General features: G+C 36.5%; 1 protein-coding gene across 2 annotated transcripts; it reads left to right on the forward strand.

Annotated features, from left to right (window-relative positions):
• The first annotated feature begins 1416 nt into the window (after positions 1 to 1416).
• On the forward strand, positions 1417 to 23611 carry LOC144843235 (sodium- and chloride-dependent glycine transporter 1-like). 2 transcript variants are annotated; one of them, XM_078700029.1, is made up of 14 exons: positions 1417 to 1545; positions 5321 to 5594; positions 7106 to 7237; positions 9056 to 9272; positions 10007 to 10139; positions 13278 to 13412; positions 15674 to 15777; positions 16431 to 16555; positions 17063 to 17175; positions 17452 to 17592; positions 18594 to 18693; positions 21443 to 21543; positions 21898 to 22071; positions 22414 to 23611. In XM_078700029.1, the coding sequence occupies exons 2-14, from the start codon at positions 5336 to 5338 to the stop codon at positions 22726 to 22728; spliced, it is 2049 nt and encodes a 682-aa protein (XP_078556155.1). In that variant the 5' UTR covers positions 1417 to 1545; positions 5321 to 5335; the 3' UTR covers positions 22729 to 23611. The 2 variants fall into 2 exon arrangements, with proteins under 2 accessions (XP_078556155.1, XP_078556154.1); XM_078700028.1 differs by lacking the exon at positions 1417 to 1545 and adding an exon at positions 2616 to 2772.
• The last annotated feature ends 1182 nt before the right edge of the window (positions 23612 to 24793 follow it).

The following is a 24793-nucleotide window of genomic DNA, read 5'->3' on the forward strand; positions in this document are numbered from 1 at the left end:
TGATGACGTTTCGATGTGACTTCCTAGGTATTTAAATGTATTCACCTCTTTTATTGGGATACCGTTAACGGTGTTAATGTTACCATGTTGATTGAAGGAGATGTATTCTGTCTTTGCAGCATTAACATGGAGTCGATATCTGCAGCAGCTACCTCAAGACAATGTAGAAAAGCTGTGGCGCCGTTTATAGAGTCTGATATCAGTGCCAGATCATCGGCATAATCATCAGTAATCATTACTGCAGGATGTCTGCGAGAAGCAGCCTTCTTGAGGGTGAAACCAAGATGACTGATTTTATCAACAGAGTTTCGTAAAACATAATCTAGACATAAAATAAGCAGGAAAGGTGCAGGGGTGTTACCTTGAAGGACACCCGCACAGATATAAAAAAAGTCAGTATCTCCGTCTGGGGATCGTACTTTGCTCTTCGTGTCTTTATAGAGCATCATTATTTAGGTTTGAGATTTAGGAAAAAGTAGTATTCGTACTGAATTAGAAACGTTTGAAAATGCCGCGGCGTGTTCTCCCTTGTGCTACACCAGCCGCGATTTTGTAAGTATAGATGGTGACGTCATACCCGATCCCGGAAAAACATTTTTAAAGAGCCATAAACAGATAAAGAAACACAACTTCGTCGTTAAACTTAATGTTGAATGATCTGGGACATCTCATCTCCCTCCAATGTATAGCTCAGCTCCGGGTGACGTGCCGGAGACAGAGAATTTTCATGAATTCCTTGATAAAACCGAATTTAATTTATTAGCGTTCTAGAATTTATTTGATTGCTGCGATGCGTGGCCTGAAGCGATATCCGGAAAGCATCTGGGAACATTGCGTCCGAACTTTCCTTCGTTTTTTTCGTAATGCGTGACGGAGGAGCTAATATTAAAAATAGATACAGTCTCTAGTAGCCTACAGTAATTTCACTACTTTCGATCCCTATGTTACGCACTCGATCATTGCAACTAAACTAAATACTAAACAACCGTATTTGTGCCAATGAAGTTTATTACACGTAAGTATGCGGTGGGTCTATGTTTCTTTCTGAAATGCCTATTGTTAGTAAGGGTTAGGTTGTTAGCAAGCAAGTATTCGATATGTAGGTAGGTTACATTTCGTTGTTATGATCGAGTGCGTAACACAGGGATCGAAAGTAGTGAAATTACTGTACTAGAGACTATCTATTTTTAATATTAGTTGACAAGACGTTGATCACCATTCCAGGAGTGTCATCTCTATAAACAAAATACCCAGGGTCGTCGCCAATTAATTGCGCCCGCGTACGTACCACCGTGCACATGAGGAGGGCGTAATTCATTTTTCGAAGTTGCGCACATGGCGCATCTACTCACACGAGTACGACGTACGTACACGGTGTGTGGTGTGTAGGAAACGCTCTTTGTTTTTTTATAGACGTGCTTTGGCGGGCTACTGAACAGTGTTTTATTTTTGAATGGAATGTGCATGATGTGGTAGCCGATTGTCTACGCTGTTGCTGTGTTCCATGTAACAACAATTAAAACAATTATTTATCTTATGAAATAGGTACGTATTTGAAATCATACCAATTGGAAGCATATAGGCCTAGGCCTCCCTAGAATATAAATTTATGTAGCCTAGCCTAGGCTAGGCCTAAGTAGTAATAGTAGTAGTAGTAGTAGTAGTAGCTAGGCTTAAAATAAAATAAAATGAAATATTCATCGCTGTGTGTTTGGTGCGTCCTGTAGGTTAGTATAGTCATTTAGTTAAGGCCTAGCTACGGCCTAATTGTTATCTGAAGATGTTTTGGTACCATGTTATTATTATTATCATCCATCATTATTATGTAAATATATTATTATTTATATAACGTAAGGCCTAGACAGTAGTATAGTATAGTACTATTATAATAGTAGGCCTAGCTAAAGATAAAATAATAATATATACATAGATATGCCTTGTAGAGTAGAGTATTTATTTATTATAATTAGCTTGAGGTATTTATAAGGATTCGTTGATACTTTATTAGAGGATAATAATAATAATTTCTACTGGGCTTTATTATTTATTAAACTATGCGTGCGGCCGATTTCGTTGTTTCGTTTCGTTCGTTTCAATATTACAAATACAATCAAATACAGTAAATCAAATATCATTTTCCTACCCATTCATAAATTATCATTTTATCTAGGCTATTCTCCATCTATAATTAGCCTATATGTCGCTCATCATTTATCGATCTCTCTGCCGCCTATACTTACTATTATTTAATTCATCAATCAAATCGAACAATCGAACAAATCGGCGATCGATCACACTTTACTCATAAATCATTTATTACGTCACCAAGGACCATAGCCCATCGTGGTGGTGATACTCTTGTCATTCATATCGCAAAACACAGTATTCATCTTCAAGATTTTAAGATTGTTTGTCATCTTCTTTTATTCATCTACACTCCAATTGTTATAACATAACATAGTAGTATTAATCTATTATAAACCTGGCCCTAAAAGGTGGTACTGTACTACAATACACAGTCTTCCAAATTTGCAGTGTCGACTCGCGCCCTCAATATAAGTAGCGCAGTTAATCCATAACACGACCTGGAGGGGTCTAGTTACGGTAATAAAATACGTCGTCAATGTTTTAAGATCTCTCTTGTTGTCCGAGTTCTGTTTGCCGTCGTGCTTCATCTTACCTGTTGTTGAGGTGAACTCCATTATTCTTTTGTTTTAAAATGTTATTTTTCATCAATATTAACTAAGCAACCAAGAAAGCAGAATAATGGAGGTAAGATTGCAATTTGGATACATATATTTTAATGAATCTGTAATTATTTTTATGCTTAGATACATAACACGGTTAAATAAGATTAAGATTACATAAAACGGTTTGCAAGCAAGTTATCTATCTGAGCTAAGTTGTCAGCCAGTCTTGTATTTTATGAACATTTTGTGATGTGTCTGTCTGAAATGGACCAATAAAAACTATTACAATGTATTCATTTTGATATGTATTTAAATATTCACATATATATGATAATATATTTATTTGTATTTATTGCCTGAGTTTTAGTCATGATATTAATACGCAAGTAACCAATTTTGTTTTTAATCCCCAACTAAATGCTCTTTTTATTTTTTCGTTATTAGTGTTAAGCTCTGTCTACACTATCGAACTTTATAATATATGACAAAAAAGCCCATATATATAGACATGATGATATCATATCACTACCATATTTAAGCATATCACTACCATATTTTGGGCACATCACACGTTTTTTGGGTCAAACTATACAGTAGTTTGATAGTGTATACAGAGCAATTACCCATCTTTGTTGCTTGTTGATTGCATTACTTAGGCATATACGTGTTTAAACGTATTCATATTTGTCATCTAGTAAATAAATGAGAACAATTTTAAAGAACAAAAACAAATAATGTTGTCATCTGGTAATACTTTGACGTGTGCAATGAAACGAAGAGACCACCTTATGGCGAACGTTTGATTTTTGGCCAATCAATAAACCCAAGACTGCATCGTTATTCTTTACTCTTTATTCTGAAACTGAATATTTTATAAATATCTCCAGGTTTCTAAATTGGAGAACTTATTGATTATTATTCCGTTGAAAATGGATGGACGCTTGATTCAGAAATATGAAATAACATTGTTATTCTGCACTAACAGAAAACCAATTGAATTAGGTAATAATTGGTTTACCGTCTGTTTTTACCCCGTGGGTATGAACGTACGTTAACCCTTGCTCAAGGCTGAACTCATAATATTATATGAACATTGTATGTTTTTGACATTTTAAAAAGCCCCACACAGATTGCCCCATGAATATATTATAATACGTCAACATTTTATTGTGTTGAATTGCGTTTCCTTTCTTTGTCTTTAACCATACCCCTTTACTCTCCTCAGCCTTGTCTTTACCCTCCTCAGCCTTGTCTTTACCCCTTATTATAGGCCTATAACATTCAATGTGTCGTAGATTATTTGTAGTTGACAGGGAACCACTGCAGTTGGTTCGTTACCACAGGGAGTTACCACCCATGGCCTCCAATGTAAACTCCAAAGATATGATTCCATGCAAACTAAACACGATTAATCCAATGGAATAGATTTGGCAAATCATTGAATGTAGGGCCTATGTAATAATATAGTCCTACATAATGAATTATCAAATATATCAAAATAGTCCGAGGACTCAACTCCCATTGGGACTAATGTCTTATCTATTTCACTATTCATATCGACAAAAATCAACTCCAAGTTGGCGCCTGGAAAATTCTTAACATTCTACTATTTTAAACGCTCCATTTACAACCCGAGGGCTGCAAAACAGCTCTATTGTGCGCGGTTATAAACACCCAGCTAGAAAATAAAGAAAATATACCATGTATTCCTTCGGGAAATCAAACCGGTTGTATGGGCATATTTCCCAGGTCAACCAATTGAAAGTGGAGTGGAGCTATACCTATTTTAACACCTGTTGTAACCAAGAATAATGAAGTCAATAATTTGCTTCTCGTAATTGAATTGTATTTCATTTCAGTTAACAGGTTGTCAAGAGAAAATGAATGGATAATTTAATTAATTCAGATAAATATATAACTGATACACTGTTAAATATTAACGATATCAGGTGACTCGCAGAATTAATGTTCAGCCTAGAAATTTAGTTTTTTTGATGGAGCCTACCCATACACGCCCGTAATGCATGGGAAAATTTAGGAGGTGGTGTTGTTGTTGGTGTATATCATTATTATCAGCAACCTTTCTTTCACATCGAATCGAAACTTTCTCGGACGGAGTTTCCGATTCCTGCGTTCCAAGCGGCGCCTATTTGATATATAGCCGATTTAGAAAAACGAAAGACGTCTGACGTCATTTATTATAATTTATTTTGAACATCACTCACCGGGCCCCCACACTGCCGGACCCCCGCTATATAAACATTGTATGAAATTAGTATTTTTGTATTAATTTAAAAATAATATAGTCTTATGGAAGTTGTTTTTGTTACTTTGCTGCGTGCTCTTATTGTATAGTAGGCCTACTGTTTTTAGGCCTAAGTATTAGTTATGTCTTGATGGTAGGCTAAAATACTCTATAATGTTTGCCTGTGGAATGCGAGTGATAGGTGTGTTTGTATTTGGAACACAAGATGTATTTTATTTCATAAGGTCTTTAAAGTTTATTGATAGGTACGCGCATCTGTCTATTTTTGTTGTCAGATGTATGTCAGTATGGATTGAAATTTGGTTTTGATAATATTATTAACCACGTACGTGTAGGATTCTCACATCTAACGTTGATTTTTCAGAGTAATACTGTTATTATGGAAGCTTCCAACAACCAGCAAAATAACAGGGGAATGAACGGAACCAAACTACATAGCAAAGATGCAAAATTGTCGTCGGAAAGTGTACCTCTAAAGAGAACATCGGTAGAAATTGTGGCGGTAACGACGCCGGATGAAAACGACGCTCGCGGTACTTGGAGCGGCAAACTGGACTTCATTCTCTCCTGTATAAGTTACGCCGTGGGACTCGGCAACGTTTGGCGGTTTCCATTTTTGTGTTACGAAAATGGAGGAGGTATGTGCGATCATTTATGGTTTAATCGATTTGGTTCCGGACAGTAAATCAATACAAAGCCTAAAGGCCCATTACACAATAGGAGATAAATAGATAAGCATGCATATCTTATATAAAACAAAGGAAATTAGAAAGGTCTTCGATCTAAAACTATTATATAGAATAATCATTTATGCCGTCTTTGATAAAATAATATTGTAAAAACCCAATCAAATGACGTAATGATGAATAAAAACAATAAAATCGTTGTATTATCACGATATTATTGCTCTTATCAATCATGACGTCATTTGATTTGACGTGTGAAAATATTATTTTTATCAAAGCATAGGCTATCCTATAGTTTCCTAATTTGTTTGTTTTATGTATAGAAAATGCATATTTATCTATTTATCGTCGATCGTTATCGTCCTAGTGTGAATGGGCCTTTTGCCCAAACAATGCATGATAAGTAGTACTTTCTAATGTTCAAACATTTTATACAGTAAACGCTCTCCTTTAGGGGATACGCAAAATAAGTCTTAAGACTAAAGAGGACAATCATTTCCCATGTGAAACGAGCGGGTAGCCATGTTTTCACACTACAACCAATCCCTATAAAGAGACACTTTTTTTGTGTGTACCCTAAGTTTTTTTTCTTTTATTACTAAAAATATATTCATTTCATAATATTCATAACTTAACATATACAGTACATCTCTTTAGATGTTAAGTTCTTATCATTCACTCGTATTAATTTCTTAGCGTATTCATTTTAAAAACATATTAATTTCTTAACATATGCCTAATCATTTTAGCATACCACAATTCATACTTTAGCATATTCATTTCTTAACATAATAATATTTTAGCATTATATTCATTTCTTGACATAATCATTTTAGCATATTCATTTCTTAACATAATCATTTTAGCATATTCATTTCTTAACATAATCATTTTAGCATATTCATTTCTTAACATAATCATTTTAGCATATTCATTTCTTAACATAATCATTTTAGCATATTCATTTCTTAACATAATAATATTTTAGCATATTCATTTCTTAACATAATAATATTTTAGCATATTCATTTCTTAACATAATCATTTTAGCATATTCATTTCTTAACATAATAATATTTTAGCATATTCATTTCTTGACATAATCATTTTAGCATATAAATACATTTCTTAACACAATTCGTACGGTATTTTAGCTTATTCATTTCTTAACATAATCATTTTAGCATATACAGTACATTTCTTAACATAATCATTTTAGCATATACATTTCTTAACATAATCATTTTAGCATATACATTTCTTAACATAATCATTTTAGCATACACCCTAAGTTAATGTGTTCTCACACAATGCCATCTCCAAGTCAACCGTCTCTCTCAGTCATCTCCCTAAACAACCATCACAGTGTTCTTATCCATACTCTTTATTTAAAAATAGTTTATGCCTATATTCATTTTATCAAAGAATTTGTTTTACTTGTTTTTACTGTGTTTTGTCCTTAGGTGCATTTCTTATTCCATACGTGATCATACTCTGCCTTGCTGGCTTGCCGTTGTTCTTCCTGGAGTTAAGTATTGGTCAGTTTGCTAGTGTTGGTTGTGTCAATGTATGGCGAATCTGTCCTCTTTTTAAAGGTAAGAATATCCATAAAATTATATCCATACGATACGTACGTTTTTCTGATTCAAATGTATAATGTTATATCAGAAAAACGCAAACGCATTGTTTTAACCGGATCATGGATTTCGGGAAATGTGTCGTTTAAATGGAGGGATACAGTAGGGTCGCTTTAGGCCTAGCGTACTGGGAAATTCTAGGGCAATACAATGTTTGTTTTGCAACCACTTGAAAATAGGGAGACATCCTTTTGTAAACAACAATATTGTAAATATAGTATCTCATGCTATGGTAGAATAGAACACCTTCTGTTTGGACATCGATTTTGTTGTGAAGGGAAATGTTTTTTTTTCACTCCTAGTTGAAAACCGACGGTTTTCCGACGGCATTATTATGTGCGACATGTGGTATAGATTTTTTACTTTACTTACATTTATTTATTAAATATTGTTATGTGTTATGATATGGACTTCTGAAATGGATGTTCTGAAATAAAAAGTGAATTGAAATTGAATTGTAGGCCAACTAAAGCTCTGTCTACAAAATTGATGTTTATATAAAATATATTTATGCCCATATATGGACATGATGATGATGTCAGATAACTACCATATTTGTGCATATCACTACTATGTTGGGGCACATCATATTTTTTGTGTAGACAGAGCTTAATATTTAGAGGACACCCAATCTGCATAGTTTCATTTTGTCCAGAAGGACATTATATGGATTCTATTTTAATGACAAGAGAGATTGGATGCTCGATGACACAAACGGTGAAGAAAACAGATAGAAGATAAGCGTTGAGAAGATGACAGCCGATGATAGTGGAAGAATCTCAGTTGAACCGTGTGTGTAATTATTACGCTAATGAGTTCATTAATTTGACAGTTCCAATCTAAGTATAGTATTTGTGACCACTTTTCGTTGTTTTCTTCAATAAACAATCGATGATAACATGAACGCGATAAATTGTTTTTTTGTTCTTAAATTTCTATTGTTTCGGACAAGATAGAATACGGATTTATTTTATCTGTCTGCATAAATAAGAAAGAGCTACATTGTACGATTGAACTGTCTGTTTCCTGCAATACTGCACCTGATAACAGGATTGGCTTAAGTTTGAACCGGAATTAGATTTTTTGATTGGATATGAAATTTTTATCTTGCTAACAACCAAGCATCATCACCTGGTTAAAGGTGAAATGTAGGTTAGTATGTATAAGGGGTAAACCGGGAAAAAATAACAAGGAATCGCAGCCGTTGTTTGTATAGAAACCTCATATCAGCAGGACTTGAGAAAATGTCTTTCTAGGGCCTAGATCTTGTATAATTTATTCAGTAGCCTACGTCATTTGTCGTAGTCGTCGTCCAGCTCTCGAAGTCGAATGAATGCGCGTGTATGCGATAATCTGGACCAATTGAGACTGCGTCGTACGACTGCGTTGTCTGATTCGTCTCGTCGGGAGAAAATTAAATAATATGTTTAATGTTCTCCCGACGACCTAAAATTAAAAACTATGCCCGACGCTATGATAAGACAACTCGTCTCGTCGGGACAACACCGACGAGTCAAGACGTTTCGTCGTACCTTGTACTACGCAGTCTAAGTTGGCCTTAATTGATGAAAGTTGGTCCGACGTCTTAATGACAAAAATAACCAAAATCGATCTGTGAGTACCTCCTTCATATGACGTCATAAGTTCTAGGCCATAGATCGTCGCAAAATCCAAAGCTCTGTAAGGGTTTTTTTTCTAAGTTATTGAAAAAAATGTAGTTACAGTAGAATAATTTTGATTATGATGATCCCTAACATATTGGTAATTTCTCTTTAGGAATGGGATACGGCATGTTAGTAATGTCAATGTTCTGTTGTATTTACTACAATGTTATCATAGCATATACTCTACACTACCTCTATTTCTCCTTTACGCGTGTCCTTCCGTGGGCTGACTGCACGCACGACTGGAATACGTATAACTGCGTAGACTCAAGACATAACGAAACTAATTTCACGTCGGGGCATTCTCGACCAAGCCAAGAATACTTTGAGTAAGTAGGCATACTGTTTTATTTTCTGGTTTCCCGCGTTTCAATAAAATGGTCCGTGCCAAAATGAACGTCTGTAATGGGCCCTAGTGAAACCCCCTTTTTTTGGACACTCCTTTTCAGTGGAAACCCATGAAAGTTTAAAGTGAAAACGAACAAAGGCCACTGTTTGACAGGATGCGGCTAATTCTTACGTAAGCGCAACGATTTGACCAATCACAGGCGATGGATTATTCGAACTGTCGCTCGCCATTGGTCAACTTGCTTGTGTTGCCTCTACGTCCTTGCGTTACGTTTCTTGTGAGCTTAATGTTTGGTTTCCACAAGAGGCGCAACGCAAGGATGTAAAGCTCTAAGATGGATAATCTGAACTGTCGCTTGTGATTGGTCAACTCACTTCCGTTGCGCCTTTTTGTAATCAAGGGGGCTTGCATGTTTGCTTGTAGAAACACCATAGCCTTTATTAAGCTTGTTCCCCACTAGGACGCAACGCTAGGACGTAAGCCGCAACGCAAGCGAATGACCAATCACAAGAGATGGTTTAGTCCAACTGTCGCTTGTGATTGGTCAATCCGCTTGCATTGCAGCTTACGTCCTCTTGCTTTAATAATGCCGTGTTGATCGAAAGCATTATTTTTCTTTTATATTCACATAATAGGCATATCACTAGGGATTCTATAAATAGGTCGCCTACTTTCGTCGATTTGAAAATCTATTCATGATAATATATTTTTCAGTAATCGTGTATTGGGCATAAGTGATGGTATTGGGGAAATCGGAGAAATACGATGGGAACTGGCCATCTGCCTGGTCCTGGCCTGGACAATCGTCTTCCTTAGCCTGGCTAAAGGCATCAAGACATCAGGAAAGGTAAGGAGTCCTAACGTAAGTTCATTGACTATCTTGGTGGTAAAAAATGTAGTGATTTATAGTGTTATTAAGTCATGTTTACGTTCTGGTATTTGCAGGAAATAGCTGTGACTAATGTCAAGGGTCAATATCATGTCTACAAATGTATATGCCAAATGACCTATATTTAATTTACGTACTCCAATCCAATGTCTCTTGAAGTTTGAGACATGCTCAATGTTCTTTGTGTATCTTTGTTTTGGAATTTTAAGAAAGGTCCTTGTTTTGTTTCCGTAAAAAATACAATTTTATGAGTAGGTTACTCCGATAAAAAGCCGTAGACATAGGCTATTTGGTATCTATTAAACATGATAATACATTTAATTAATAATTAATTAAAAAATAGATCGTCCAAAAACAATACATGTGGAAAGTTTGATTGTAATAGTTATAGAAGTTATAGACAGACATACAGTGAACCATGATAGTTGTATTACTGCAGTAAATAAAGTTGGTAGATCATAATTTATTTTCGTGTTCCCACCTAAATACTGTATATACACTGTCAAACTATTTTGACAAAAAAGTGCGATGTGTCCAAATATGGGCACATCGCATCCATACATACATGGGCACATCACATTTTGTTTGATAGTATCAACAGAGCCATACAAGAAAAATAAGAAAAAAAACCTCCCCAGCCCCATACATACCGACAATTTTGAGAAAATGTAATATAATAGAAAGACAATTATTTATAATGCCTTATTAAACTGAAATAATAATTTTATTATGATTTTAGACATTTTTAAAAGCAGGTATGCAGAAATCACAATCATCAAGTTTGTTTTGACAAGGCTTGCATTTTATTTATCCAGGTCAATATTTGTTTATTTATCCAGATCAATCTTTAATAAAATGCGTGAGCTAATTTATGCAGTTGACCAAAACCATAGACTCAAGTAAAATGCAATCAAGGCAACACTATATGTCGCTCCTAACATCCGAGTCGCAGCCCTTAAGTGTACACAATATAAATATTTACATACTGTAATGAAATTCTGGACACTAGGGTATTGACCAATAAGCAGTGCTGTAGCCATAGTTACTTCGTCATTTGATACCCATTACATGGTAGGGTCAAGCTGTAGAGAAAGTTGCGTCATAAGATGACGCAACGCATTTGATCGATGTATTTGGGGTCATCATCGTTACTAAAGTAGACACATAACGACGTGCACTTCTACATTATAAGATAATTCAAAAGTCTTATGCAAACTTGTACAATGTATAGAATAGAGCCGCATGCGACCCGCATTATGCAAAAATCAAATGGCTGTTTCCAAACGGTAAAAACGTTTATGAGTGTTTGAGCAAATTTAGTAATGCGTTCATGTTTTGAAGTACGTAGTGTAACGATTTGGCTTTTTCCGCATGACATAATAATCGGTGCACCAATCCTGGGCCTATACAAACTCAGCGTACGAGTCTGAGAGTAAATACCTCCACTAGATGACCTCAACGCGTACAAGTCTGAGAGTAGATACCTCCACTAGATGACCTCAACGCGTACGAGTCTGAGAGTAGGTACCTCCACTAGATGACCTCAACGCGTACGAGTCTGAGAGTAGATACCTCCACTAGATGACCTCAACGCGTACAAGTCTGAGAGTAGGTACATCCACTAGATGACCTCAACGCGTACGGGTCTGAGAGTAGGTACCTCCACTAGGTGACCTCAAAGCGTACGAGTCCGAGAGTAGATACCTCCACTAGATGACCTCAACGCGTACGGGTCTGAGAGTAGGTACCTCCACTAGGTGACCTCAAAGCGTACGGGTCTGAGAGTAGGTACCTCCACCAGATGACCTCAAAGCGTACGAGTCTGAGAGTAGGTACCTCCACTAGATGACCTCAAAGCGTACGGGTCTGAGAGTAGGTATGGTACCTCCACCCGATGACCTCAAAGCGTACGAGTCTGAGAGTAGGTACATCTACTAGATGACCTCAAAGCGTACGGGTCTGAGAGTAGGTACATCTACTAGATGACCTCAAAGCGTACGGGTCTGACAGTAGATACATCTACTAGACGACCTCAAAGCGTACGGGTCTGACAGTAGATACCTCTACTAGATGATCTCAAAGCGTACGGGTCTGAGAGTAGATACCTCTACTAGATAACCTCAATGTGTACGGGTCTGAGAGTAGATACCTCTACTAGATGACCTCAAAGCGTACGGGTCTGGGAGTAGGTACCTCTACTAGATGACCTCAAAGCGTACGGGTCTGAGAGTAGGTACCTCCACTAGATGACCTCAAAGCGTACGGGTCTGAGAGTAGGTACATACACTAGATAACCTCAATGTGTACGGGTCTAAGAGTAGGTACATCCACTAGGTGACCTCAAAGCGTACGGGTCTGAGAGTAGGTACATCCACTAGATAACCTCAATGTGTACGGGTCTGAGAGTAGATACCTCCACTAGATAACCTCAATGTGTACGGGTCTGAGAGTAGATACCTCTACTAGATAACCTCAACGCGTACGGGTCTAAGAGTAGGTACATCCACTAGATAACCTCAATGTGTACGGGTCTAAGAGTAGGTACCTCCACTAGATGACCTCAAAGCGTACGGGTCTGAGAGTAGGTACCTCCACTAGATGACCTCAACGCGTACGGGTCTGAAAGTAGGTACATCCACTAGATGACATCAAAGCGTACGGGTCTGAGAGTAGGTACCTCCACTAGATGACCTCAAAGCGAAAACGTGCGAAAGTTCTTCTTGAGATTACGTGCTTGGTTCAAATTGATTTTATGATTGCACAAATGGAGCTCTAAACATTTGTTTAAATTGAGGGTGATATAGTTGGAATGAAATCAGACATGAATAATGGAGTCTAAAGCTACGTTCCCATTGGTGTCTGGAAAAGAAAACTCAGGGCTACGTTACGTTTTTTCGGACGCTATGTTCACAAGCGTACGTTTTCTACGGAAATCGAAATGAGTTTGTGTTTATATAACTAACAAATATAACGAATTCGGAATCAGTGTAGACGTAGATTACTGGAAGTGACTTTTTTCACTTTCGCAAATTCCTCATCCTTACCGTCCGTTTACACGAAAGTATTGTTTGTACCTAATCTATTTTTGTTGTGCAGGTTGTGTATCTGACGGCAACGTTCCCGTACCTCGTGTTGTTATCGCTTTTCATTCGAGGGATGACTTTACCTGGAGCCATAGATGGAGTGAAGTTTTATATCAAACCAGAATGGTCTAAACTTGCTACTTCAAAGGTTAGTTTAAATGCCACAACAGATTATTAATTACGTTACTGATCAGCCAATCAGCACCGAGAATTAATATTCTATAGTAATATCTCGAATGCTTCTGATACAACAGCTCTATTTTTACAAATTCCAAAACTAGACTTACCTCTAAAATCTAAGGCGCACCGGCCACAATTCGTTGAAATATTGGGGGTGAGTGAGGGTGTTTCCAGTATGGATACTACGCAATGCAATAGAATTAAAAGCGTAATTTATTGTAGTATTGTGAATTATACCTAATTATATTTGGCGTACTGTAAGGCTATGATTTCCCCAACAGTGCACTAAACATTTCAGCAGTCGCATAATAACTCCCGCCTGGGTTGCAAAAACTAGCTTTTGTTCAAGACCCAATAACCTCTGGCCTACATACTAATATCGACCGAATTTTAATCCGTGCTGTTTTGCTGAATTTATTGTGTGATTTAATGTTATGTATCATGGGACTGCATTTCCATGTTTTTATAATGTCTTAGTTTGAAAACAATATGCTACACACCATCACAAAACAACATCCCGAAAGCAATAACTAACGCTGTCAAATGTGCTCAAATTTTATGTAACATATACCTGAAGGAATAAACCAAATGTATTTATTTATTTTCCCATGAAGAGGCTTTAAATGAGCTCGTGGTATAAAACGAACGAGGAGTATTCATTGTTGGTTTGGTAGGATCTTGATTTCCATTAACTGCGCAACTGCACTACTCATAGGCGGATTGAAGGTGGGGGCCAGTTTTGCTAGTTGTAATGCAAAAGATAGGACACTAATTTCAATTCGGCACCTACTATTTATCATTTTTAGGCCCTGGGCTCCCCCTATTTCAAAATCCTGGATGCACCACTGCTTCTGCGCAAACGTATGCTCCACTAAAGTGTTAAACTTCCCCACATCAGCGCATGTATATTGAACTGCAGTTGTTACAAATCGCATGAGTTTGCACAGACGTTACGTGCACAATAAGCGAGAACCAAGGTTTACTAAATAGTACACCGTATTGTTGTTTTTACTGTGTCAAATGTCAATTATTACTCGTAAGTCTACGTTCCAAAACAACCGGAAGATGATCCCTGAATCAATTGGTATTTTTTTATCATTTCTGCTCTTCAATCATTTTTGTCACTTTTCTTCAGTTATCTTTACAAACATACAGGAAAAGTAGATCACGTGTGACTGTATATAAACACTGCATCCGTCAAAACGGGCCCAAAATGATGCACATCATCCTCCCATACAAAGTATAATAAAATACACTTGTCGCTAAAACTTCTCAATCACAGAAGGCTTATTTTCATTAATAACATTTGTAGTTAAATAGTAGGCGGCTAATAAGTCGTGTCGAATTGGTGTGTAGGACTAATTGTTGTAAATGTAAATGTAAATTTAAGCCTAAGACAGGTCAAAATAGCAATTGAAGTGACGGTAGGCCTACCTATCTGTTGTATGTTAACAACAGTGAAAACTCATGAGTTAGATTTTGCCATCCACTTGTGACGTCACAGCAATTTACGGCTGTACGGCTGTACGGCTGTACGGCTGAATGTTCTGATATCATTATGTACATCCCTAATACGTTAAAATATGGTTCTCGGTCAAGTTTTCCTTTAAGGTAGGCCTAATAAATACCCTTGTCATCTGATTATGTACCACGTAACATGGCAAAATCCGCTCCAAAAACAACAAATGGATATTCAATAATGGTTTTATTCAATGCCAAGTTTAAAGTTTTTTCCAATGAAGCGGTGGGTTTCGACTGAACCGAAAATCGGTATTTGTTTAATGCAAACAATTTACGTGTGTTTGTTATATAAAACAAACCGTTGTGTATTCATTCAATAAAACTCATATTAATTCATCAATATAGGCATACACACTGCATTACTACGGTACGAATTGAAGAACTTTGTTCCGAACGGCTTTCGTATATAGTTATAATTATAGTTGTAAGCGGCCATTTTGAAAAAAGCGCCATAAACTAGTTTCCCATGGGCCAAAACCTTAGAACTTTTTTTGGTCGTGTTTTAAGTTCATATGAAGGGTTTCCTGCTTTGTAATTAATTTTTGCGAGGTTTGGTGCCGATTTTTTTAAACTAATACACTGGAATGAACATCTGTTGACAGGGATGTGCACTGCCCAATGACGTCTACCGTTAAGCAAAGGCCGAATAAGCATATTATATATACTAATTGTAATTACTTTTCATTGTGATTTATTCCTCTTGCACAGGTTTGGCAAGATGCTGCAGTTCAAATATTTTACTCGCTCGGAGCTGGATTTGGTTGTCTACATACTCTGTCAAGTTATAACAAATGGCATAACAACTGCCACAGGTAGTGTTAAAATACTGCAATGGCACTTAGGTAGTGCATGTGCCTGCCCTGGTATGGTGGAATATACTCGCTACAAAACATCCTACCTAAGTTAATTTTGGGTTCAAATGTACGCACGATTACAACCCTGGAATCGTATATCTAAAGGAGTTAACCTATACGTATAATGAAACATTAATGATATATTAAATATTACTTAATTTTAAATGTAGTACGGTACTAGGATTTCCAGTGTAGGCCGCGCCTCATGTTACCTTTATCCCGAATATGGCCTTGATTGTACGAATTCCGAGGCGGATCCTGAGGGATTAAGTTTGATCAATTAATACATCGTGCAAAACACTAATATGTACATTGCGTTATATGTAGATGATAAGTATAAAATGTTAAGGTTAGGTTTTGAAGAATGCGTTTACTTCAGAAAAGAGTCCGGGTTGTAGCAAAACATTCAAAATCACTTTCTTTTTTGGTGTACTTCAAACCTAGTGCTAATAGTGTCATGCAAACCTGTAAACAAGTAATAGTAATTCATACGACATACAAAAAATACAGACTCGAAAGATATTCACATTCTTATCTTGAGATAATCGTCTTCCAAATGAAACTATCTTCAGCTCATTAGAGTAAAGATTATTCTGGTTTTTTTTTTACAGAGATGCAATCATAGTTGCTATCGTCAATTGCGGAACAAGCATCTTTGCTGGATTTGTGATATTTGCTGTGATTGGGTTTATGGCGTACGATGCAGGGGTTGATGTGGAGACTGTTGTTGTTTCAGGTACTACCTACTGGGATGAACACACTATCGCGACGCAGGGGCACCGCCGCAAACAATAGCTATACAATCGGCACAGGTTCAAGTCAATCATTGACCATTGTTGGTGGTAGAACAAGTATTCTCTGATAAAACTGGCTCGTGTGCAGTACATCTTTCGGAAGAGTATGGGGAAGTACTCGAAATGAAGGGACCCTTAGGGGAGTAGAAAGTTGTGGTATGTGCCGTCCACATCTGTGCGCAATTCAGCCGAGTAGGCTGCAAGTCGCAGGTTATTCCCCCATTTACATTTAGGGTAGATGATATGGCAATCAATTAGCTAGACATGCGCAGATGACCAAAGAGACGCTTTTCCATTATGTAGGACGAAAATGTGTTGCCACTTTGGAAAACAAAGAAGAGTCAAATGATATAGCAAACACACTAAGCCAACATTGAACTGTTGACTATGTCAATAAAGAATTCCATAATTTTAGCATACTATTATCTTTGTCTATTTTCTTTGTTTAGGACCAGGATTGGCATTCGTAGCCTATCCAGAAGCCATTGCCCGAATGCCCATTTCGCCAATGTGGTCCATCTTGTTTTTCTTCATGGTCTTGCTACTCGGACTCGGAAGCATGGTTTGAAATATTTTTATTTCATTGACAAAATGCCAATTCAGTAATATAAAAGTTGTCATTTACACATTTATTTAATGTATTTCATATGCATATTCTTCCATTAAATGGAAACAGCCTAATAATTGAATACAACTTTACATTAGAACAGCGTATTGTGTTAAATAATCAAATAATGAGTTGAATCACGAGAATATGTTTTCAAGATTTGGCTGTTCTTCGTGAAATGTTTGCTTTCCATTGATTCGACTTTTACGGATAACATTTTTTTATTCACAGTTATGCATGCTGGAGACAGTGATAACCGGTATCGTTGACGACCTCGAAACTCGGTTTAAGAACATTCGGAAGTACAAATCTCATATAACCTTAGCGACGTCCATCCTCCTATGCATTTTGGGATTGCCTCTCATAACTCAGGTACGGTATGACATCTCAACATTTCATAATAATAATAATTGCAGTTCCCAGTTTTCTGTACGATACTTTTACGACTATGTAAGATGCATTTAGTGCTACGATGTCTACGAATACACCAATATGCTATCTACGGGGCGCCATTTGGGACTATACTTATATGTCAACGTCGCAAATGGCGCCCCGTACTATCGTTGCAAATATCTACAGCTTGCATCGGCTATAATTTAATGATATACCGATCAGATGTTACAGCATTTTTAATCTGTAGAAATCTAGATATTTAGTTCTTGTTTTGTATGCAATAGTATCCCACGAGTATTTTATAGTTATCGGTAGAGCTAATTGTGTTTATATTATCATACTAATACGCCGCAGCTTGTCGGTGTTAACTAATTTAACGATTATGGCTATGTGTAAACAATCCTATAACTTACCGTATATTGGAATAGTTCCAATAATGAATGTATGCTTATTCGAACATTTACCTTAAGCTCTATCAAACTATGTCCATACAGTATATGGGCACATCAATTTTTGTCACATAGCATTTGTAGACAGCGCTTTTAGAGTTTCAATGTACTGATTTCTTCCACCTGGTTCCCGTACACGAGTTGTCATGTCTAGCGACAATAAACATGCGGTATCGTGTCTTCTGACAGCAAACTTCATCGATATCCTCTCCTGACACTATACAGTATCCTATTCTTCGACGAACACTTCGAAGTATTAATGCATCTCATGTTTTCGTCCACAATCCGATCCAGATTCGTCAATTCTACTATAGCTCTGTCTACACTGTCATCAAAAAATGCGATGTGTCCATATATGGAAATGATGAAGTCATATCACTACTATATATGGGCATATTACTACCATATTTGGGCACATCACACTTTTTGTCAAACTAGTTTGATAGTGTAGACAGAGCTTGTCCAGTTTATGTCATCCTTTTATCCTTTTTTGTTACCCATTATTTATAATTTTGGTTTTTGTTAACCTAGGGTGGCATTTATCTTCTAACTCTCATGAACGCGTTTTCTGCTGGCCTGACACTACTCCTCTTTGGATTTATGGAATGTATTATTATCGCATATATCTATGGTGAGTAGAGTATAAAATAATGTATGCAGTATACTAAACACTAATCCACGCCTAGTAGCGCTGTTATACAAAATTTGGTAAAATGGTCTTTCTTAAACCCTGCTTAAAGATGTATTGTCCCCCTGAAAAAATAATTCTTAAAACATTTTTTGTTGAATATTCAATTTTAATGTAACATAATAGTTATCCACTTTGACCAAAAATTGGATCGAAAAAAAATGTATTTACATGAAAAAAATGTAATTTAAAGCAAAAAATGGTCAAATTGGCTGCCAGCCAATTGATTTTTGGTTGAATTTAACCATTTATTTTGTCATTTTACAAGTAAAAACATTATTTTTTTCTGTTTTTTTTTATGGAAGTGATTAAATATTATTAAAACTACAAAATAACATATTCAAAGTCTGATTTAATTAGTTATCCGCTTGGTATACCAAGCGGATAACTCCTTGTAATTGTATGAGATCAATATTTTTTTTCTGTATTATTCTTCTTTCCTTCCTTCCTTTTTGTGAGTCGTGTTCCTCTAAAATGTGTAAACATAACATTTCATAACTTTGACAACATATGGGCATTTACGTGAAGTTGTGCACCTCCTATTTTTGAATGACGTCATAGTTGCGCAACGTGACTTATGCGCAATTTTATGAATTTCAATGATTGATCATAGATTAAAAACCAAAAGTCATTTAGTATTGACACTTTGACAAAATTTAAGTCATATCAGGGGCAAACTTTCTACGGATTAAAAATGGCATGTTTGACAAGAAGTTACGCGCGCACGCGCATTTAAAATTTCAAAATGCGCAAAATTAATTTCTAATCAACTTTTTACGCGTTTCTTGTCATTTTGAGCATGTCAAAAATTCCCACGGGCGCGCAATTTTTTATGCGCGCGGTGCGCACATAGCGTTAAAAACATATTTTTTTCTCTTGAATTATATTTTTCAAGCCTTTCCCAGTGATTTTGAAAACAATTTAGACCTTTTCCAGTTTAAATAACGCCATACGAACACGTTGAATTAGACAATTCGTGCGCGTTTTTTATGAAAAAGCTTAAAAAATCGTCAAAATTATGTCTTTTTTTAAACAGTCATAGTTTCTAAAGTAAACCGTTAACCGTTTATTTTTATTACAAAATCTAGAAGTTGATGAGTTGTAGATATCGGATCATGCATCAATAAGGCTAAAAAAACATTGTGACGTCATCGTATGGCCACACGAATGTAAAATATAGGATTTTTGTCTCTTTCGTTATTGCTCATCACATTCAATGGAGCGCATCGCGCTTATCTGTATTCCTTTTTCTCCTACATTTATATATTATGTAGGTCAATCAACTTTCTTTAGCATGAGATAAAAATATTTTAATTTTTATGACGTCATCATGCCTAAAAATTTTAATTACGTGGGTCATTAATTTCATCTTTACAGTAAATTTTAATCTGTAATAGCTCGTAAGAATAAAATGTGATAATCACGATTAAAACGTTTTCTGGAAGCTATTGGATTGTAGATACGAATTCATGTAAACATTTTGCCAATCGGATGTTGTGACGTCATCATATGGCCAGTTGAATAAAAAAAGTCGTATTTTCATATTTTGCGTAATAGGTCACATTTAAAAGGGTGCGCATCTATATTTTACGTATTCAAATTTCTTCTACACGTTAATATGTTGTTCCTGAGATAATTTCCTTCTGAAATTGCTATCTAAGTGTTTCATTTTGATACCGTCGCCATGTTAAAAATTGGAATAAATGGCGGGTCCCGTAATTTCACCTATTCTACACTGTATGTAATATGTATACAGCTTATACTGTTTGCATGTATATACTATATGACACAAAATTCAGCACTAACAGCATGTCATATTCTTCAGTTCTTGTCATAATGCCATAATCTTTATCTGTGTGCAATATTCCAACGTATGACGTGCACGTGGCGTTTGTCGTGGTGCGGATAACTAACTCGTCAAAGTGACGAGTTTCATGTCTAGTTAATCTTCATTTTTCATGTTTTTGGGGGACAATACATCTTTAAACCAAACCAAATTTACCTTACCTCTCCATTGTTGAGCAAATGTACTAAATCTTCAAAAAATCTTTTCATCTGGTTTTATATTAACTATCTGTACACAATTCCTTACGTTAAACCAGTAATAAATACGTACGTGCGCGACGTTTCGACTTTTGTCAACAAATCTTTATTTATTTTTATTTATTTAACAACATATTTATACAGGATAATACACAATCAAGTAGAAATAAACTTGCATTGTGGTCCTGTCGACAAAAACGGATACAAATTTATTTATTTATTTTTTTATTTTTTTTTTTTTTTACAAATTTATAAATCTTGTATACAGAAATGTAATAAAGCTTAATATTTTCAATAATCTCTTTCTAAGCAACACATAAACGTACGCGCAAGGCAAGTGAGTTGACCAATCACAAGCCACTAATGATCCATCGCTTGTTATTGGTCAAATCACTTACGTTGCCCTTACGTTCTTGTGTTGCGTCTCTAGTGGGAACTAAGCTTTATACTTTAAGATACTTTTAGTATATAAAACGTGACGTAACTCGTTCAAAACTATGAATTTACTGTTACTTATTCAGAATTAATTATTATTATTATCATATTTGACAAAAGAATGTTGGAAGATTTGAAATACGGGGCGCCGTTCGGGATATAGGTTAATTTATTCATTCCGCATAATATACTACTTTTTGAACATTTCTTGTAGGTGTTGAACGTTATTTACATGACATCACCGCTATGCTAGGATTTCGACCCAGTTTTTATTGGAAAATATGCTGGATGGTTGTAGCGCCTTTGCTTCTCATGGTAAAATACATTACATTTTGCATGAAAGTACCGTACCGTACTGGATTGGATTTTTACGAGTAGTATGCCTACATTTTATACTTTTTAGGGATTGTAAAGATTAGGAATTCTACACGTACAGTGGCGTAACGGCTATGAGCGCTCACATGGGTCTGGAGCGTATGGGGCCCCTAAGTGCCCAGAAGAAAAAACAGCAATTAAAATATGTCGAAAAAGCCTAAAAACGCCCGAGGCCTCCAGCGTTGGAGGGCCACTAAACCAGGGGCATCAGGTCTCTACGCTACGCCACTGTACACGTACTTTTTCATTTATTTAGTTTTTTTCAATTTTGTTTTCTCGCTTTTTTCTACGTAGTTTGTGATAATATTTACATTCGTCTCCTACAACCCAGCCAAATATGGTGAGGACTACGTTTTCCCTGCTTGGGCAGAAGCACTGGGCTGGCTGATGACCGCCAGTTCCATTTTACCAGTAATCATATATGCTGCTATCTACCTGAAACAGATGGAAAGAGGACCTGTCATGGAGGTAAGGCTGAATAAGAGTTTGAGATATGAAATAAAAATCAAAGTTAACATACATTTAGTAAAATATCTTGTTATTCCGTGTTCGTAAATGGACTATAAAACAGGTATCATGTGATACATATGTGATACTGTATATATAATTTCCCCATGATACTGGATAATTATAGATACAGTATCGATGATCGGCTAGAAGAAGAGTGAACAATCTTATACAGTATTAGTCCTACTGTAATTTCTGTCGAGTGTAGGTTATGTTTAGGTGTTAATTACTGTAAATGCAAAACGTGGATCCCTCCGACCGACAATATTACTAACACATTGCAATATACATGTTTAATTTTAGTGCTTGAAAAATTCAATGAAGCACAAGTCATTGTGGGGACCAGCTCTTGCGCAACATCGCAAGGAAGCAGGCTATCACATCCTCGAACAAGAAGAAGCGGAAAATCGTCTGAACGCATGCGCAGATGACAGCTACTCGTCGTCGAGAGATTCAAACGATGATCCTGAACTGGCGCTCAATCTCAAAAGTCACTACGAAAGAACACAAATGGATGGTAAAGCAGATCAGGAAGATGCATCGTTTCTTACGGACGATATTCACGCTCGTTACAAGCCAAAAGAACGCCTTTATCCAGATATTGAAAGCGCTTTGTAGCTTTTCTTTATCTTCCACATTGCTGCTGACAGCACAAACACATTTTCAAATTTAGTAATACTTATTCAAAGCAGCTGATGAAGGTAGTTAAGAGGCTCTAATTTCGTAAAAATCATACATTTTCAAATGCAGCTGCAACTTTAGAAAAGAAAATTTGTTTTTTCCGCCGTTTCTCTACCAGGAGGTTTCGATTTGCGACGACAGGAACAAGCTAGGTCAGGTCAATCGGTCAATCGTCGGTCGTCGTCTGAACTCAGGTGACGAGCGAAGATGATGCATACGTCGCAGGCATGCGCACAATGAATTTACTTGGTCGTCGCAAATCGACTCTCTTGCGAAAAAATGTCTTAGGTTGTTCATCAACTATCATTATTCTCAATTTCAAGGTATTATTCTAAAATGTGATGTTTGTATGAAAAAAAACCCAACAAACTTTGAACTGATACTTCCGTTTTTGTCAATACATCGGTTTTCATTCGACCTTTTTACAGAAGTTAAATTATTAGTTTATTATTATTATTATTATGACAAGAATTTCCGTTTACTGTTATTTGTTTACCCAAGGTTAAAGGTTAAACATACGTCACGGAACATCTAAAATATTATAATGTATTCAGGTAAGATAAATTGAACTTTCAGGTAATTAAAAAGAATGTAAGAAAATATGTTTACAGCGTAATGCGTAAAATAAACAAAACATCAGTACGGTTATCCAATGTTTACCTCATCTGGTTGCTATTTGAAATACCTGTTGTCGTACCTTTTCCAATTTTGTTTTGAGTTTATTAATATCTTAGATTACGCAAATTTGAACAAAAAAATTATTGAAGAAATGTTCTGTTTTGTTATCTAAAAGAAAAATAAACTTTCATTACTGATTAAATAGTTCGATTTTAATTGTTGATCATCAGTAGCATAAAGCTTGGTTCCCACTAGCACGCAACGCAAGCGAATTGACCAATCAAAGGCTAGGCTTATTCCAACTGTTGCTTGTGATTGGTCAATTGGTTTGCATTGCGGCTTACGTCCTTGCTTTGTATCCTGGTGAGAACCAAGCTTAATGAACGCTGGTTAGGGAAGTGACGAGGTTGAACAAAAAGATGATTGGCAAGAATACTGCTTATTTTATAGAAACCCGTTTTAGCCGATACCATACGTACACACACGGCTGCTAAAAACACGGATAGGCCATATATATACTTAGTGATAACATTCTGTCAAGCGTGGTTCCCACTAGAACGTAACGCAGCGACGTATCGACTATCGACGCAAAGTGCTGTATTGCGTAATCACAAGTGGGAACCGACGACGCAATATTGCTGCAAAAATCGCAGGTTTTATTTCACGCAGGCGGGAGCAAACACAATTATTGGAAGGGCATTTGCTTACGTTGCGTAGATTGCGTTACGTTGCATCGGTAGTGGGAACCACTCTTAAGAAGCCTACTACTAGAGATAGTGAAGAAGAAACGACGTGGTCATCATAAGGCCATCTAAAGCGTGGTTCCCACTAGCGACGCAACGCAAGGACGTAACGCAACGCAAGTGAATTGACCAATCACAAGCGATGGCTTATTCGCTTGTGATTGCTAACTGTCTATAACTTCGCTTGTCATTGGTTAAAACGCTTGCGTTGCGTTTACGTCCTTGCGTTGCGTCGCTAGTGGGAACCACGCTTAACAGAACACTGAGCTCGCCTTGCCAAGACTCGTAACAGTCCTTTGATGTTATGTCTGGCTGCGAAAAATACCAACAGTACTAGCGCGCGGTGTCTGGAGGAGTGGAACTTATCTTGTGGCAGCCACAGATAAACCCTTTGATCACCGGAGCTTATCATCCTGTTGTTAGACTGCGTTGTCATAACAGAACTTGTTTTATATTAGCAGCGGCAAATGTCCATTAACTCTATCTAATTGACAGTTGGAAGTTCTCCGCCACACGTAGGCCTACATCATAATTGTACAATGATCGTGGTAAACATTTGCACCTAATGCGAGCCCCCTGTCAACCTTTCAACATTATCAACGCATAGTAGTATAGTAGTAGTTCTATCTTGTCTATCTGAT

The sequence above is a fragment of the Antedon bifida genome, chromosome 5, assembly GCF_963402885.1.
Source record: "Antedon bifida chromosome 5, ecAntBifi1.1, whole genome shotgun sequence".
NCBI lineage: Eukaryota > Metazoa > Echinodermata > Crinoidea > Comatulida > Antedonidae > Antedon > Antedon bifida.